This window comes from Octopus sinensis, linkage group LG1, assembly GCF_006345805.1.
Source record: "Octopus sinensis linkage group LG1, ASM634580v1, whole genome shotgun sequence".
NCBI lineage: Eukaryota > Metazoa > Mollusca > Cephalopoda > Octopoda > Octopodidae > Octopus > Octopus sinensis.
In genome coordinates this window covers 90,819,300-90,838,480 of record NC_042997.1, presented here as the reverse complement: position 1 = coordinate 90,838,480, position 19,181 = coordinate 90,819,300, and the positions used below count along the sequence as shown (strand labels likewise).

Genomic DNA, 19,181 nt, shown 5'->3' with positions numbered 1-19,181 from the left:
TGACAGACAGTATATGAAACTTCTTTTAATCAATTAAAATTACAATTCTACTGTGCTTTTATTATTAAAAAGAAATAACGGTTGACACACCACTCCTAACTATGCCTTCTTTCAAGGCACATTCAGTTGATTTATAATATTAAGTAGTTTCTTATGTCCTTATGTGCTTCAGTTTCATCTATCATCCTTTCTTGTTTAAGTATTGGTGATGAACTAGGGCTAAATCAGTGTACAGTACCCTGCACATCGACCTTGTGTTCATAAATGAAATAAGTTTATGTACCATTTTGATTTTCTCCTTAAAAAATAGTGTTCAAGGAGAAACTTTTGGGAATCTTCATTGAATAAAATATGAAAGGGTAAGCTTATACTAAATGTCCCTGAGTGTTGAAAAGCTATCCATCCAGCTTAGAGAAAACGTTGATTTAAATGTTAATCCATTTTCAAGTCTTTCTAGTTGTAAATCGTTCTAAGAATTCATAGGATTATTGTTTTGTTCTGCATTAGGTTGTGGTAAGCTGATATAAGACATAACTACTAGAATGCTAGTAATTTAACTTAATTGTAATAGTACCTGTTTTGGTAATTTACCACAGGAAATATGGTTCTTATTTGCATAATTTCCTCCAGAAATTATTGTCTTTTAATTACAATCATTTAGGTTAGCCAAAGTAAGTAGAATAAAGTGTTTTGTTCAGGGACCATGAAAATGTGCAGTGATTTGAAACTGGAGGTTCAAAAAGTGGTTGATTAACATGTATCCTTAATTATTTCAACTATAGAGTAGACAAAAAAAAAAAGTTAACATTCCAATGTATTCATAAAATTTTACTTTTTTTTCAGAGCACTCAAAGAACCAAAGAACCTCAGTTTTATATATGGTGTAAATATTGACAATCGTAACCAGGATGGAATATTTGTATATAATTGTAGCCGATTGATTCGGATGTATGAAAAGGTTGGACCGCAGTTGGAAGGTGGGGTGTAAGTACAAATTCATGCTTTTTTAAAATATTCTTTGGACATGAAATTATTTTATGAATATGTAGCATATCATTCAAATGGATAATATACTTTGGAGCTTATTGTATTCTTTTTATGTAGTATATAAGGAGCATGTGGTATATCCTCCATATATGTAATTACCTCATGAGCATGTATATCCTTCAGACGAGTAATTATTTGATGAACATGTAAAATAAATTCTAGGTATCTTAATACATGTGGAATATGTAAAATATCTTCTATATGTGTAATTGTATGTAGAACATGTAGCATAACTTTCACTAGCATAGATGACTCTGAACACATCATCATCATCATCATCATGATTGCGTCAATAGGACAAATTTATATTATTTAATCTCAACTGTACACTCTGTGGAGTGGTTGGTTTTAGAAAGAGCATCTAGCAGTAGAAACCAAGTCAAACAGACTATGGAACCTGGTGTGGCTCCTGCCAGTTCCTGTCAAGTCGTTCCATACATGTGGAATATGTAGAATAGAAGCTATTCTACATATTCCACATGTATTAAGATACCTGTAGAACCATTTTGTGATGGGTAATTATTTATGTAAGGTAATCATGGGCAAGCTGCAACCTGCAAGATTTTCAGAATAGCATGCCTAATGAAAAGTTATGTTGAATTTTTTTTAGCCCACCTATTGATAAGCCATGTCTCATGCGGTCTGCTTTTCGGAAGAGGTTGCCCATGTCTGATGTGAAATAATGTCTTAAGATGTAGAATTTCTTTTTTAGTTTCTGTGAACTAATATAAATGTATCAATAAGCTCCTCACTGGAGGTTGAATATTTGTTTGGTTTTAGCAGTCTCCAAATAACCATTAACTGGCATTTTGTAGTGTTAGATTGTTTAGTATAGATCTGAGATGTGTAACTGAAAATATACTTTAAAACATCTAAATCAATATTGAGCCATTCATCATCATCATTGTTCGACCGTGGTCGAGACAATGAAATTTACCATGCTACGCCAGACTTCACGATCCATCATGGCATTACGGAGGTCCTGTTGCTGGATGCCTGTATCCCTGGAGATTACATCAGGGTAGGAGAGTGTGCGCCCTCTGGTATTGCAAGTAGATGGCTTCCAGAAGAGAAGAGTAGAAATTACCTCTTTTTCAGCTCTACAACAATGTCCAGCAAACTGTTTTACAATTATAAAAGGAGAAAGAATAAATATTTTCATTTTTTTCCTTTCATTTCAGCTGTTGCAGTGGGATTGTGGGTAAGTTGATATCTTTTCATATAGCTCTTCGTGATAAATAAAACCATAATCCAGATTGATTTAATTGCAGAATAGTATATCATCATCATCATCATCATTTAACATCTGTTTTCCATGCTGCAGTAAGTTGGATGATTTGACCTGATTAGACAAGCCTTAGGGTTGCAGTAACCTGATTTAGCAGACCTATGATAAATGGTTTCCAGCTTTCCAACCTTTATATATCTAGGATTTATGGACAGTTGATACAGTTAAACTAAATCACATATCTGTTTGTTATATCCATAATAGGTATGCTTATAAGTTGTAAGGACATACTCCACAATAGTATGGGTGGAATATTAATGCAATTAAATGAAATCACACATCATCTGTTTATTTGGGATAATTTAATAATTTATTGGTTTCTATCTTTCTGATAAATGTTTAAGAAAATAGAAATAGAGATGTAAAAGTGACTAGATATATATATACTATTTGTTGAGAGGTGTTTTCGCCTAATATTTATAGCAGTTTCAGTGACCTCATAGGCTGAAAAAAGTAAAATTGTTGGCTTTCAATTCCTAGATTTATAGGAGAAAAGGAATTGAGAAGTGAGATTGTGTAATGTTTATGGTTTTCTTAAGGGCATGAATGATTTAAGCAAAATTACGAGGTGGTATCAAAAGGTTCCTGGACTACTTATGTTTAATAAAAAATAACTTATTTACCTAAGTTTTAACATCATCTCCTTCGAAATAGTCACCTTGCACAATAATACACTGCTTCCAGCATTCCTGCCACTTTTAGAATCTGCCTTGGAAGTCATTTTCCGTAAGCGAGTCGAGGACATTCTGCGATTTGCTCTGGATCTTGACAACAGTGTTAAAATGGTGACCTTTGAGCTGCATTTTCATCTTGGGGAAGGGATGGGAGTCCGCAGGTACTAAATTTTGTGAATAGGGTGGGTGCAGAAGTGGTGCCATGTTGTTTTGGTGAGAGAGCTCAGTGACCAGGTGCTCGGTGACTGTGAAGAATCCAATTCTTTGCACTCTACAGATCCACTCACTTTCAACAAATGTCTTTCCTCTAATGCTTCAAAATGTCACTGTAGAACTCTTGATTGACAGTCTGGCCCTGGGGGACAAGGGGGTTGACACTCATGGCAAGTCTTCCAGATCACTCATCATTTTCCAGTGATCTTCTTCTGCTTTTGAATTACCTGTGCTGCTCGATACATCGCGTATGACTAATTGCCTTGTTGCTGTAAGCTTGCTCAATGTCACTGTTGCAGACTTCCCAAGTTTAACACAAAATTTCACATTGGCTCTTTTGTTCCTGTCCATGATAAAATCGCAGACAACAGCATACTTGTGAATCACAAAAACACTAATTTCACAACTTGAGAAGTAAACACAGTGATATAATTTAGAATACTGCCTCATGAAGGTCACTGCTAGCTCTCACTGCATGCACAACCAGGGGTACCATCTATTGGTGTGTTACAGAACTAGTCTGGGAATTTTTTATACTACCTTGTAAATATCTACAATTGTGTCAGGTCACTCTTGAGCACTACAGCTAACATATAACAGTAAACCTGTTGCATTTTGGGGTCATTGGCAACACCACGAAGCTTGCTAGGTGAGGAGGGTAATTTTTGGATTGCCTGCAGGATGGAAAACAAAACGTATTAAAGGGTGGAGAGTTAACAACCATCCAACAGTGTGCACTTACCTATCTTGAGTGTGTGGGTGACTGTGTATGTGAGTGTAAATATGAAATGAAAACTGGGGATTTTTACTTTTAAAATCTTTAAAAAAAAAGAGTTTGCATATTCTTGTGATCCAGAGAGCTATGTTGACAGGAGAGCAGTCTCCTGGTAGGTCTGACGATGCCTGAGAAGTCAAAAGGTAATATTCTGTGAGAACATGTCTAGCCATGGGGACATATTACCTTGCTTGGAAACAGGTGAGGGTTGATGATAGGAAGGGCATCCAGCTGTAGAAAATCTGCTTCAATAACCTGTTCTACTTGTGGAAGCATGGAAAAGTAGACATTAAGGTGATGGTGGTGATGATGATAATAATGAAACCTTTTTTTGACCCTTTAGCATTCAATCTGGCCATATCAGGCCCAAATATTCTGCCTGGTGTATATTGAAACCAGCTTGATCAGGCCCAAGTATTCTACCTCTTGTATGTTCAAACCAACCAGATCCAGCCTCTCACAACTACCCAAGAGTGTCATTCTATAAATTGAACAATTACACCATTGAAATGTTAAAGCTATGAGATAATGCATGATTAGTTGAAAACAATGTGAATAAATAAGTTTTGATTTAACAATGTAAATATAAAATGCTAAAGGGTTAAACAAAAGAATTACATTTTAATGGGGAAATATATCTTTACAATGTACCTATTAGAAACTGTGCTGATGAAACATTGCACAACAAATGTTTCGTTGACAAAATTCCTTGTTTCTGCTACAGGTGTTGTTGATGTTCCTTATTTGGTGTTGGAGCCGACCCATAACAAGCAAGACTTTGCTGATGCCAAAGAATTCCGATATTTAATGAAAGCTATGGGCGAACACATGGAACAGTATTGGAATGATCTGAATATACGTGAGTTGGAACATTTATTTTTTTAAAAATTCCCCCTTTCAATGCTTTATATATTCAGAAAGAAGTTGTCATAGAAAATGACTGAAGAAGCTACTTTGGTATTCTCACAGAATCACTGTGAAAAGTTTAAATGAAATTAGAGGTATAAAAATTGGATGAGTGTGAATACAGCAAAGAGGATAAATGCATGTTACAAAATCCTCCATGAATAGGGGTAAAGGGTAAAGACTTCCTTTAGTCATGAATGACCATGGCACTGCACCTAGAAAGTTCCTTTCCAAGGTACAAGTTTGGGCATACCAGCCTCCCCACTGTGCCACTGGTATTATCCAAGGGAAAGGCAAATGCCTTGCAGCTTGGCACCAGTGATGGCACAACTCATTTCTACAGCTGAGTGAACTGGAGCAATGTGAAATAAAGTGCCCTGCTTAAGAACACAACACACAGCTCGGCCCAGGAATTGAATTTACTACCTCATGCTTGTGAGTCCGACACTCTAATCTCTGAGCCATGCACCTTTATTAATAGAGGCCTTGAATATAAGCAGCACTAGGTATTCAGCAATTTCAGTAGTATTCAACATCAGATCTGTGGAGACACATGCACATCTCTTGAAAATATACTTCCAGCATTAAATTCTTATGTTCACACATTTAGAAACTTCACATTTCTCACATAGTGAAAACTTACTTGTTTTCTACAATACCTTATAATATTTTGTGATAACATTACATATTTTAGGCACTGGTGTGGCTGTGTGGTGAGAAGTTTGTTTCCCATCTACATGGTTTCAGGTTCAGTCCCACTGTATGGTATCTCAGGCAAGTGTCTTCTACTATAACCTTGGGCAATCCGATTTGGTAGATGGAAACTGAAAGAAGCCTGTCTATGTAGGCACAGGTGTGGCTGTGTAGTAAGAAGCTGCTTCCCAATCACATGGTTCCAGGTTCAGTCCCACTGCATGGTACCTTGGGCAAGTGTCTTTTATTATAGCCTCTTGCTGACGAAAGCCTTGTGAGTGGATTTGGTAGACGGAAACTGAAAGAAGCCCATTGTGTAATATATATATATATATATATATTTAAGTACCTAATTAAACTGAATCTTAATTACATGTATGCATGTATCTATGTATATATATATATATATATACACACACACACACATATATATATATATATATATATATATATATATTTATATATACATACATGCATGCATACATGTAATTAAGATTCAGTTTAATTAGGTACTTAAATTGAGGCACCAAGTCAGTTCGGTATAGCCTGCACAACTCCAAGTTAGGTGAACAGAATGTAACTAAATAACAAGGATGTCCAGGTATCAATACATTACAGCCTTTTCGAGCATCTCCATTTAATCGATCAAGGAAAATATTACATGAGTTTGAAAGAAATTGTTCTCCTCAGTTGTAGATGACCATATAAATTTCCAACATACAGGATAAACCATTTTTAACAAATTTATATCAGTACCAGAAACCAAAATGGGTTTCTAAAATATTTGTAAAATATATCTGACACACTGATTTATGTAGAATAATAACAGTTCCTAGTGGGTATACCTTAGGTGAGGCACAGGATTTAGTAATCCATTGCAAATTTATATAACTATAAGGGAAGAAAATCCCAGTACTGAAGGGCAATATATGTAAACATAAATATTGAAGGATTGTATATGTATATATTTGTGTGTCGTATGTTTTCCCCCTACCATTGCTTGACAGCCAATGTTGGTGTGTTCATGCCTCTGTAACTTAGCATTTTGACAAAAGAGACCAATAGAATAAGTACTAGGCTTACAAAGAATAAGTCTTGGGGTTGATTTCTTAGACTAAAAACCTTTTAAGGCAGTGCTCCAGTATGGCCACATTCAAATGACTGAAACAAAAGAATATATATTTTTGTATGTGTGTGTCCTATTGTCTCCTTTCCTTGACTTTGTGATAGATGGAAACAAATATTACCCCGTTGTGCAAGTAGTACCCTTCATTTTTAATCTGCCATGTTAACATGTCTGGTCATGGGGAATATTACTTAACTTGAAACAGATAGGCTTGGCAACAAGAAGGGCATCTGGCTGTAGAAAATCCACCTCAATAACTCCCATCTATCAATCCATCCATTCTACCTCTGATGAGTGCAGGGTTACACAATCGAACTATTACCTAACACTCAGTTGAATCTCTAGGAAGAAACCGATTGGTAAGATTGGCCATAAATATATAATACCGTACACTTTGATTAACACATCCACATACACACACACACACACACACACACACACATACACACACCAAACCCTCACAAGTAATGAATATGTTAAATGATGATGATATTTTAATTTGTTTCAGATCAAACTGGAATTACAAGCTTTTGGTAAATATATCCATTTTTGTTTACATTTGAATTTTGTAAGTTTTTATTTAGATTAGAAGATAGAGATGTTTATCAGCTATTTTTTTGTCAATTTATTTATTATTTCTATATGTGACATTCAAGTAGATTGTGGAGAAATGGTGGACTGTTACCTGTCCATCTCATCTGTTGTATTTGAAGCAAGAATTATCCTCTTTAAGAATGATGATGGCAATATTTGTGATGGTGAAAATTTCTCACTGGTGGCAAATGGTGTAAATTCACCAAAATCAGCTTGTAGCGCTACCTACCCAGACTGTAGGTTACAAGCATTCCTCTTTAGCCACTTAAATTGGACAGGGTGTGTTGCAGGCTGATAAGAGAGATTGTCTCTCTTATGATATTCCTGTCATTATTGTTCAATGACTGGTAGCGCTAAAAGGTGGTTCTCTGCATACAAATTATTGGGTGGCATGATATGTATAAATACAAGGTTATTTCCAGTTAAAATATGCTTGGGGTATATTTGAGCCCAGTAGAACGCCATTCACTGTGTTTTGTCGTGGGGACAAATGGTGTAGATAAGTAGCTCCACCAAAATCAGCTTGCAGTGTCACCTACTCTGGTAATCACCAGGTAATAACCCTGTGTAAAATTGTATGATTATGGTGAGCCATTGTGTGATATGACATTAGATTAAAAACTTTTTGATGAGGCTGAAACAATGCAAAGTGAAACAGCAGCAGCTGAAAATATAAACAGAACAACTTCAACTGTTGTTCTGTTTGCACTTTTGTGGTTTACTTTGTATTTCATTTTGCATTGTTTTGGCCTTATGAAAAAGTTTTTATTGAATGTAAATACATTTACATAGGGTTGGGACCATCTATATTCTTTTCTTTTATTCTTTTACGTTTCAGTCATTTGACTGCCACCATGCTAGAGCACTGCCTTAAAGGGATTTAGTCAAAGAAATTGACCCCAGGACTTATTCTTTGTAAGCCTAGTACTTATTCTATCGGTATCTTTTGCTGAACCGCTAAGTTATGGGGACATAAACACACCACCATCAGTTGTCAAGTGATTGGGGGGTGGAAGCAGACACAAAGATATACATACATTAATAAATATATATATATATATATATATATATATATATATATATATACCAATTAAGGACTGAACACGAAAAGGTGGACAGTCAACATGCTAGATATAGACGTCAAATCGCCATTTTACAGAAGTTAAAAGCAAAAGCTTCTATATTTCACAACATTAAGCATATAGGTGCAGGAGAGGCTGTGTGGTAAGTAGGGTTCCAGGTTCAGTACCACTGTGTGGCACCTTGGGCAAGTGCCTTCTACTATAGCCTCAGGCTGACCAAAGCTTTGTGAGTGGATTTGGTAGACAGAATCGCCATTCTCCACATTTTTATTTGAGAACAAAATCTTTGTGGAGAATGGCGATTTGACGTCTATATCTAGCATGTTGACTGTCCACCTTTTCGTGTTCAGTCCTTAATTGGTATATATAAATATTTTAATCTTCGGATTCTTTTTAATGTGCTAGACCACTGGTTTTAATTGACTAATATCAATTTCTACCCTTAATTTTTAAATATATACAAAATATACAATGGGCTTCTTTCAGTTTCTGTCTACCAAATCCACTCACAAGATTTTGGTTGGCCCAAGGCTATAGTAGAAGACACTTGCTCAAGGTGCCAAGCAGTGGGACTGAACCTGGAACCATGTGGTTGGGAAGCAAGCTTCTTACCACATAATCACTCTTGTGCTTTTGAGGCACTGACTATCGACAATTTCACATATACCTAATGGTGCTTGTCCCAGATTACCTGACTGATAAAACCTTATTCACCCTTATTTGAAACTTTTAATGCAGTTAATAGAAGAACAAATATCTCGGCAAACAAATAGCTTGACAAAAATCTCTAAAACTAGAAATGAATAGGCATGTTGAGTAATTAGATTCTTTTATTCTTTTTTTTTTTACTTGTTTCAATCATTTTGACTGTGGCTCAAGCGCTGCCTTTAGTCGAACAAATCGAGCCCAAGACTTATTCTTTGTAAGCTTATTCTGTCGGTCTCTTTTGCCGAACTGCTAGGTTACGGGGATGTAAATGTATCAGTATTGGTTGTAAGCGATGTTGGGAGGATAAACACAGACACAAAAACATAAACACACATACATTATATATATATATATATATATGACAGGCTTCTTTCAGTTTCTGTCTACCAAATCCACTCACAAAGCTTTGGTCAGCCTGAGGCTATAGTAGAAGGCACTTGCCCAAGGTGCCACACAGTGGTACTGAACCTGGAACCCTACTTACCACACAGCCTCTCCTGCACCTATATGCTTAATGTTGTGAAATATAGAAGCTTTTGCTTTTATCTTCTGTAAAAGCATTTCCCAGCATGGCTCTGTGGTTAAGAAGCTCACTTTGCAACTACATAATTTTGGGTTCAGTCCCACTGTGCAGCACCTAGGGCAACTGTTTTCTACTATAGCCCCATGATGAATAATGCCTTGTAGAGAATTTGGTAGAGGGAAACTGCGTGGAAACCCATACATGTGTGTCTGTGTTTGTCAGCCCCTCACCACTTGAATACAAGTGTTGGTTACGACCCCTCCTGTAGCTTAGGGATTTAGCAAAAGAGATTGATAGAATAGCTACCAAACTTAAAGAAACAAAAAAAGAAAACAAGTACTAGGGTCAATTTGATTGACTAAAACTCTTGGAGATAGTGCCCCAGCAGGCCACAACCCTATGACTGAAGCAAAAAAAAAAAAAAAAACCCACATAAAGATAGGTCTGTTTCAGATACAAGACACCATTGAGTGATAAGCATTTATCCAACACCATTTCAGTATTGCATTTATTCATTTCTAAAATAGTTCTAAAAGACTTATTTTCCCATTGATTTTCCTTAGGTCTAATTTTGGTTATATCAGCTCAAAATGGAAAGATCAACCATCTTCAGATGCCAAATATGCCAGAAGACGAGCGATGCAAGTTAGTTTTACTCTTCAGTGTGGTATGTAGCTTTCTCTTTAGATTACACTTCATTACACTTCTTGTACGAGGTGGTATCAAAAAGTTCCTGGACTAGTTCTGTAGTGCACCAACAACCCCTGGTTATGCATTTAGTGAGAGCTAGCAGTGACCTTCACGAGGCAGTGTGCCAAGTGACATCATTGCGTTTACTTTGCAAGTTGTGAAATTTGTGTTTTTGTGATCACAAATATGCTGTTGTCTGTGATTTTGTCATGGACAGGAACAAACAACCAATGTGAAATTTTGCTTTAAACTTAAGAACTCTGCTACAGAGACATTGAGCATACTTTGGCAAGTTTACAGTCATGAGGCAACAGGTTGTATGCAATGTTTCAGGTGGCACAGGCATTTCATAAGCAGAAGAACATCCCTGGAAGATGATGAGCAAACTGGAAAACCTGCCGTGAGCATGGCTCCCCTGGAAATGTGGTATTATGCATTGAGAATTTGTCCCAGAGCCAGACCATTGCTTGAAAGTTCTACTGTGACGTTTTGAAGCGTTTGAAGGAAGACCTTCATCAAAAGTGACTGGATCTGTAGATTGCGAAGAATTGTATTCTTCACAATGACACTGTACCTTGTCACTGAGCTCTCCTCACTTGTGAGCTTCTCACCAAAAACATGTTATCGCTTCCGCACCCACTCTATTCCCCAGATTTAGCACCTGTGGACTGATTTGAAAAGTGGAGGGAACACTAGGACTGGTGCATGCTGCGCAAGGTGACTATTTTGAAGGAGATGATGTTAAAACTTAGGTAAATAAGTTATTTTTTATTAAACATAACTTGTCCAGGAACCTATTAATACCACCTCATATGTTACTGCAACTACTACAACAGCAATAATATAGCGTGTCACATGCTTTTTTGCAGAACACGATTAGGTGTGTACATCTAATTACAAACATACTTGTTATTGTACCCATGTATATTCATATCCATTACACACATTACATACACATTTATGACATCAATTTTTAAAAGATTTAAAAAAACGTATTCCTTCCACACTTAAAATTGTTTTCTTTGATTTGTTTTCCTTAGATGCTTGCCTGAAGTGGCGAACACTTCCCTATTCAGCTAATAATGTTGGTCGTGAATTCCCTGATGACTGGGTGTGTAGTATGAACCCTGATCTTTCACACAACAAGTAAGTTTTCACTTGAACATGATTTTGATAAATTCTAATGATTCTGGGCACTTTTCTTTTTTGCTTGCCACACGATCATAAACAGTCAAGCCATTACTTTTTCATAGCTTTAGTTTTGTTCACATTGGTATAAAATGTCACCAACTATTACAAAATAAATGTTTTATAAAATACAGGTGTAATTATTTAATTGGATATTACATTATATAATTAATTCACTCAATTATAATGAGTGCCACAGACCAAGTCTGTGGTTGGTGCAAAGTCCTTTCCAGACCTAGAGTTACGTAGTGGTGGAATAGTACGGTAGACAAAGCCATTAGAGCAAAGAAACAGGCCTGGAAAGCCTGGAAGGGTGGAGGTAGCAGGGAACTGTACCAGGTAGCCAAAAGGGAGGCTGGGCGGCAGGTATACATAGCCAAGAACGAAGCAGAAAAAAAGTTTGCCAATGTCCAGCGATGTGAGGACCAAAGAACTGAGGTATTTCGGATTGCAAGACAGTGTGTGAGAGAAAATTATGATGTCACAGGAGAGAAATGTGTCTGCATGGATGATGGCACACCTGCTTTTAATGATTCTGAAAAGAAGGAGGCTTGGAGAAGCCATTATGAAAGACTGCTGAATGTGGAGAATGAATGGGAGGAGGAGAGCCTGCCAAATGTTGACCCATTAGAGGATACCAGCTATCTGAATAGACAGCTCCCTAGTAGATAAAGCAATTAAGGGTTTGAAGCCAGGAAAAGCCCCTGGCCCATCAGGAATCACTGCTGAGATGCTTAAAACAGCTGGTTATGTGGGCTATGGCCAAGTCACCTGCATTGTAAACCAGGTAGTTCACTTATAAAGGATATTATTAGCTTTTCTGCCTTAAGATGGATTAGGTAGATTTCTGTTTTGAACATGATTTCCTGTACAATATCCTTTTTCCTGTTGCAGATGCTCAGCTGCAGAACAGAAAATGAACATAGTTGAAGGTTATCTCAAAAAAGAAATGAAATCAAAAGCACAGAAACAGAAAGAGTTAGAAGAAGTAAGTTGATTTGAGGTTTTATCAGCAGATTTACTTCAAGAAATGTTTGTTATTCTTACTATTTGTGGACAACATTTAATTCACCATCCCAATGGTGGATTAAATGAATTGTAATATTCAGTGACGTCTCTTTACATTCTGTCTTCAAATCCCACCAAAGCCAACTTTGCCTTTTATCTTAGGTTTTCCTAAAATATGCATGTCAAGTACTAGGGTTGAAATAGTTGACTCTGTTTTCTTTAAAATTTGGGGCCTTGGGCCTATGAAAGAAATCTTCATTATCACCATGAAGAAGCTTCTTCCCAGCTATGTGGTCTTGGGTTCTGTCCCACTATGTAGTACCTCGGACAAGTATTTTCTTCTAAAGCCTCAGGTTGACTAAAAGCCTCATGAGTGGATCTGGTAGATGGACCCCCCCCCCTCTCTCCCCGTGCTGCAGTTGTAGCTGCACCCCTTGCTAACTAAGCTACTGCCACTTGGAAAGACAGTACATCACTGACTAGTTAATGAACAAGCCCCTCAGAAGTAGCAGCTAAATCCTCCAAATTATCTCCCACCATCTTAAAAATGGAAAGAATACAGTCTTGGAGTGTCGGTAGCTCTTTTGAATGCTGGTGAATTTTTTTGTGTCTGTAGGGCTTCCAATCTTTTTTGATATCACAGACACTGTGAATGGCCTCCCACAATTCTCTCAAAATAGAAAAAAATAGAGTGAAAGAGGAATCCACTCCAGTACTTGATTGGTACTTCCTTTATTAACCCTGTAGAGAGGAAATTAAAGTTGAGCTTTGTGGGATTTAAACTCATTGCAGAGAAGTGGAAGGCATTTTATCCCATGTTCTAACAACTCTGCCAAATTGCTACCTTAACCCTATTGATACCAACCAACCTAAGTCTTCTTCTGGTTTTATCAAAGAAGCTTTTGCTTAAAGTGATCTAAATTAAAACCTTTCATCAAAATTTCATGTTAATTAATGTACCAAACATCAGCTTAATAATGACAGTTATTTTACTAAATTTTTCATTATTTTCAAAAGTAGCTGAAACAAAGATTGTGGGTTTCAACAGAAAAATGGTAACAAAAGTGTTAAATATAGTCTTGAAACTCCTATAAAGAAAAATAGTCATGATTGGAATAGATTTGATTTGAAGTTTACTGAATTAAAGTTGACCTAACACCAACTTCTCATGTCTTATGTTTATAAGGAGACTCTTTACGTATATGCATGCATGTTTTATTTTCTATGGGTATTAAATGGTGATAATATTAAAAAAAAAAGAAAGATATTTTCACAACCTGTAGTTTTTGTTTGTCATTATTTGATGTTTCCTTTGTTTTTTTTTACAGGATATTAAAAAAAAGACAGCAAAACTTCTAAAATTACAGGTGAGTACAAAAGGAGGATAGTGATACATTTTACATAGGCAGCTGTATTAATCTACTTTTGGATTGAGCTAGATTAAATAACTTGTTACAGAATGAGATTATTGGTTGCTAATGACGCATAATTATTCATCTATTAATTAATATATACACGAAGTATAGAAGTGTTTTCACTGATTGATTATGATTGATAGTTGCTGCTTTGACATGGTGACTCTATGCTAATTAATTTACATTGTATCAGTTAAATTTTATAGTTCTAGAATATCTGGAGATGACTGGGGAACTTAACTTGCTGAAATATTTTTCAATGGTTGGCCCTTATCCTTATACTGTCTTTTCCACCCACATATAACATTACTTTGCCCTGTAGATACCTTATTATTTGTCCTTCTTCTCCATCGTATGTTTCTTACTCTCCTTGTGCATTATTGCTCCCTCAGCACGTGTTCATTATATTTCACCTTCTCACCTATTCCCCATCTCTCACTCTCCCATACATTCTTGCAACCTCTACTCACCTCCATTCTTGGAAGTTAGGGTCTTGAAATGCCAAATTCTTAGTACCAAAAAATGTAACAATGCCTTCAAAAGAATTTACTTTATTTACTTTACAACCTTTCTCATCTAATAATTATCAGCTGATACTTTCTGTATCTTACGAATGTACATAAGATACTTTGGTTTGGGGGAGGGGGAGTTAATCTGGAAATTATTTTCTTGCTTTATATATGTCAATGCTTTAGGGTGTTGTAGGTATCTGTCCTTATTAAGCTTATTACCTTACAATCTTGTTCTGAACATTTCACTGTAATGTAGCAGCAACTAGATGGTTATAGTGTATAGGCTTTGTAAAACAATTTACTTGACTGTCATTTTAAAAAAGGGTATTGTCTATACTACAGTTTTAAATGAACAGAATTGTTTGAAATGAAGAATTAATATTGTAGTGTTGTTGATAAATGAAAGAACTACTTTGTATTTTGGGAGGAAAAACCCAGCTTTTACATACTCCTTCTACAGCACCAATCTTAAGAAGTCTACAAGTGAATTTACCTGGGCATCGTTGTCAACAACGATTTTATGTTGGACAAACTACATCTCTAAAATTGTCAAAAAGGCCAAGAGTGTGTTAGTATCATTCAGTAAGACCTTTGTCAGCCACTCTTCAGCTGTCTTTTTAAAGCTATGGTATATTCACATGTAGAGTTTGCATCACCAGTCTGGAACCCTATCTTGCTCAGCATGTCAATCTAGAAACTTCAGAAATGTGCAACCAGATGAATACCTGCTATCAGGCATCTACCATACTCTGAATGTCTTTCTTCTCTGGGCATGGACACATTAAAGATCTGACATCTAGCAACTGATTTGGTAGACACCCACAAGATTATCCACCATATTTCCAACAACAACAACCTTGAGCAACTTTTTGAATTTTATATGTCTAACACTCATGTACATGATTTTGTAAATAAAAAAAAAAACATGGCACCCATCACTTTTGGAAACATTTTTTCCTGATCACAATTACTGAAGCATAAAATAAACTACCCACATCAGTTGTTAACTGTTAGGACACTATATCCTTCAAAACTTCTATGCTTCCCAAAATTCACCAACAGTACACCTGATGTCCCCACCACTTTTTTTTTAAACAACTCATTCACTGTTCACTTTCTGTGCATTATTCTATGTCCTGTTCATGCACTTTTGGCTCCCTTTTCTGATGAGCTGTAGTGCACCTGAACAATATATACAATAAGTTTGTTATTATTATATAACCATTAACATTGCTAACAACATTAACCAATAATAATTATGAAGGGCTGCTTTACAACATGGCACAATAACAAGAAGCAAGTTCAGTTTTAAAAGACTAACACAAGCGACGTTATTGTTGTGAAAATTATGGTAGCTTTGTGTAGATGATGATCAAAACTATTTAAGGACACCAAGCGACTTTTTGATCAGTACAATACAAAATGACAAATACTTTCATAGTTTTCTTAAGATGACTAAAATGGTTAATTTTGTGTATCTGGTCTGTGGTGCTTAGCAACTAACATGTTAAACAAAAACTGATGTCATATCTGGATTCAGTGCCCCAAAGTATCCCAACCCTGCCTTTACATTCCAACAAGCAAAATTGTTGTGGACCATTGGTATCAAATAGTAAATGAAACCAGGTCTTAGTTACTTTCATTTTGTGATTAGTTGTGATTTGTATTGTAGAGCACAAAAGTAGTGGAATCATCAAATCAGTTAAGATTGGAAGAGGAAAGGAGACAAAGAGAAGAAGAAATAGAAAAGAAAAAGGAAGAGCGAGAGAGGTTGAAAAAATTAGAAGAGAAACGCAAGGCTGAAGAAGAGCAGAAAAAAGAAGAAATTCGGAAAAAAAAGAGTAGTGAAGCGGCTCGTGGCAGTAAATCAAAGACCGTGGCAGATAAAGTGAGTAAAATTCGGTGTGTTTTTTACTTAATTTTTAAACTAACAAACTGGTTATATGTTCAAACAGGTCAGATCTGGTTTCTCCTATATACCTAACAATGTCATTCCAAAAATAAACAGTTACATCATTGAAATGTCAAAGCTATGAGATGATGATGATGATGATGATCATCATCATCATCGTTTAACGTCCGCTTTCCATGCTAGCATGGGTTGGACGGTTCAACTGGGGTCTGGCAAGCCCGAAGGCTACACCAGGCCAGTCAGATCTGGCAGTGTTTCTACAGCTGGATGCCCTTCCTAACGCCAGGTGTATAATTAATTCAAAGTAATGTGAATAAATAAGCATTACATATTACTATTATTATTAGTATTAGTATTGTCCCTTTGATCCCCGGTTGACAGTTTGCTTATTATTATTATTATTATTACTATTTTCAGCTTCGCCTCGTATTGCATATTATTTCTCCATACAGGGTTTTTTTTTTTTTTCAATGGCGGCCCATTTTCGCGGGGTTCCACTATTCCCTTCTCTCTCTCTCCCTCTTTTACGTTGTCTGCCATCCCCCCTCTTCCTTTCCCCCCTTCCATTGCTAAGAGCATTTTTAAGCCAGCCCGTCAAGTTCAACCTTCGCATATTCCCGTGTCAGGCCGAAGAACGAAATGTTCCCAAGATAAGAGAGTCTTTCTAATCTAATGTTGTGGTTGAGCTGTTTATTATTATTACTATTATTATTAGTATTAGTATTGTCCCTTTGATCCCCGGTCGACAGTTTGCTTATTATTATTATTATTATTACTATTTTCAGCTTCGCCTCGTATTGCATATTATTTCTCCATACAGGGTTTTTTTTTTTTTTTTTCAATGGCGGCCCATTTTCGCGGGGTTCCACTATTCCCTTCTCTCTCTCCCTCTTTTACGTTGTCTGCCATCCCCCCTCTTCCTTTCCCCCCTTCCATTGCTAAGAGCATTTTTAAGCCAGCCCGTCAAGTTCAACCTTCGCATATTCCCGGTGCACCCGCCCTTGCCCACCACCAATACCGGATGTCGCTTCTCCCACCACCATTATAGGTGTCTACTTTTCGAAGCCCCCTCTTCAATACGCTATTTTACCATGCATTACCCCTCTCTTGATATCCTACGTTCTACTTGCCTAGAACCTGTCATCATTTCTCTGAACCACCCCTCCCCACTGGTGCTCCCCTATATTTCTGCACCCCCCCCCCCCCCATAAAAAGCACCATCTGAACGTGGCCGATGCCAGACCCCTCTGGCACCTGTGCAGGTGGCACGTAAAAAACACCCACTACACTCGCGGAGTGGTTGGCGTTAGGAAGGGCATCCAGCTGTAGAAACACTGCCAGACTAGACTGGAGCCTAGGGCAGTCCCTAGCTCCCCAGACCCCGGTCGAAACCGTCCAACCCGTGCTAGCGCGGAAAACGGACGTTAAACGATGATGATGATGATTTGACAGGATGATCTAAATGTTAAATAAAAGGTTAAATATATTTTTGACTAAGGAAGCGCATTTTTTTTATTCTGACCTTCACTATACAGTTGAAACCGCACTTGTCTGCTTATAGGTAGTCTAAGACAAATAATATCCCAAAGTGTGTCAGTAGTAGTTTTGAAGGTTCAAACTTTATTTAACCTACTCCAAAGTTAATGTTATATGACCATAACTTTATCATTGCTCTCCCTACTATAGATTAAATACTATCTGATAATGAGCTTTTCAGTTGCACAATACTGGTCCTTTGGTAAATAAACATAATGTATTGTTGAAGATTTTACAATTATCTCAGTTGCCTCCCATCTTCAGAAGCCACTCATGTCAATCCTCTTAGAAGAATATTTTCATGAAGTGTTATTTTAGTGTTGTTGGCAAATATTTTAAATGGGGAAGGAGTTCCTGAGGGATACAGCTCTAGAAGTGAAAGTCTGGGCTTAGTGGTTTAGTTTAAGAGAAGGCTGCACCAGACTCCATGCCAAATCAGACTGGAATCTGGTGCAGCCTTCCAGCTTGCCAGCCCTGGTCAAACCGTCCAACCCACGCCAGTATGGACAATGGACATTAAATGATGATGATGATGATTTCTAGTTTTTTTCTTTCCATTGCTCCTGTTGCTTTACACACATTGTCACCATCCATTTACAAAATGGTATTAACTGGAAGAGTGGGTCACACTCAAGCAATTCCACATGTATAGCAATATACCAAATGCCTGTTTGGAATATTTGTATAATGCCCTATTAAGCAGTTCCAATGTCTACTGGAGGTAGCAGCACAAGCTTTGGGAACCATTGATTTTGAATGTAGGGAGGGGTAGGCCCAGGAAGACATGGAATGAAGTGGTGAGCGAGAATCTTCAGATGCTGGGCTTCACTAAGGAAAGGACAAAGGGCTGAGAGCTATAGCAATTTGCTGTACTTGAGAAGACACATTGAGCTAAGCAAAATCGCAGCCATCCAAGCATGTCCTTGCAAGTGCCGGTGTCATGTAAAATGCACTTGTGCTCCGTAAATTCATCTGTGCTGGTGGCATGTAAAAAGCATCCAGTACATTGTAAAGTGGTTGGCCTTAGGAAGGGCATCAAGCCATGGAAATCATGCCAAACCAAACAGTTGGAGTCTGGTCAGCTCCTGTCAAACTGTCCATTTCATGCTAGCATGGAAAATGGATGTTAAATAATGATGATGATGGTGATCCAGAAGAAGTGAGAGTTCAAATGTTTTTTTTTTTAGATATCTTTCTTCACAGATCATTAACAATAAATAAATACGTCAAATATAAACCCGAGATAGTTCAAAGCCCTTACCAAAAAAGTAATTTGATTTATTGCTGTCAC

The 19,181-nt window shown here is 37.0% G+C and overlaps 1 protein-coding gene across 8 annotated transcripts in view; it reads left to right on the top strand.

The window, feature by feature from the left end:
• Positions 1-19,181, top strand: part of LOC115216530 (ATPase MORC2) — a 161,388-nt gene that overhangs the window by 53,359 nt on the left and 88,848 nt on the right. For all 8 annotated transcript variants that reach the window (XM_036502786.1, XM_036502764.1, XM_036502766.1 and 5 more), the window contains exons 13-21: positions 844-984; positions 2,229-2,248; positions 4,722-4,856; positions 7,231-7,255; positions 10,193-10,296; positions 11,360-11,465; positions 12,402-12,495; positions 13,844-13,882; positions 16,115-16,330. In XM_036502786.1, coding sequence (XP_036358679.1) covers positions 844-984; positions 2,229-2,248; positions 4,722-4,856; positions 7,231-7,255; positions 10,193-10,296; positions 11,360-11,465; positions 12,402-12,495; positions 13,844-13,882; positions 16,115-16,330 — 880 coding nt within the window. The remainder of the gene's footprint in view (positions 1-843; positions 985-2,228; positions 2,249-4,721; positions 4,857-7,230; positions 7,256-10,192; positions 10,297-11,359; positions 11,466-12,401; positions 12,496-13,843; positions 13,883-16,114; positions 16,331-19,181) is intronic.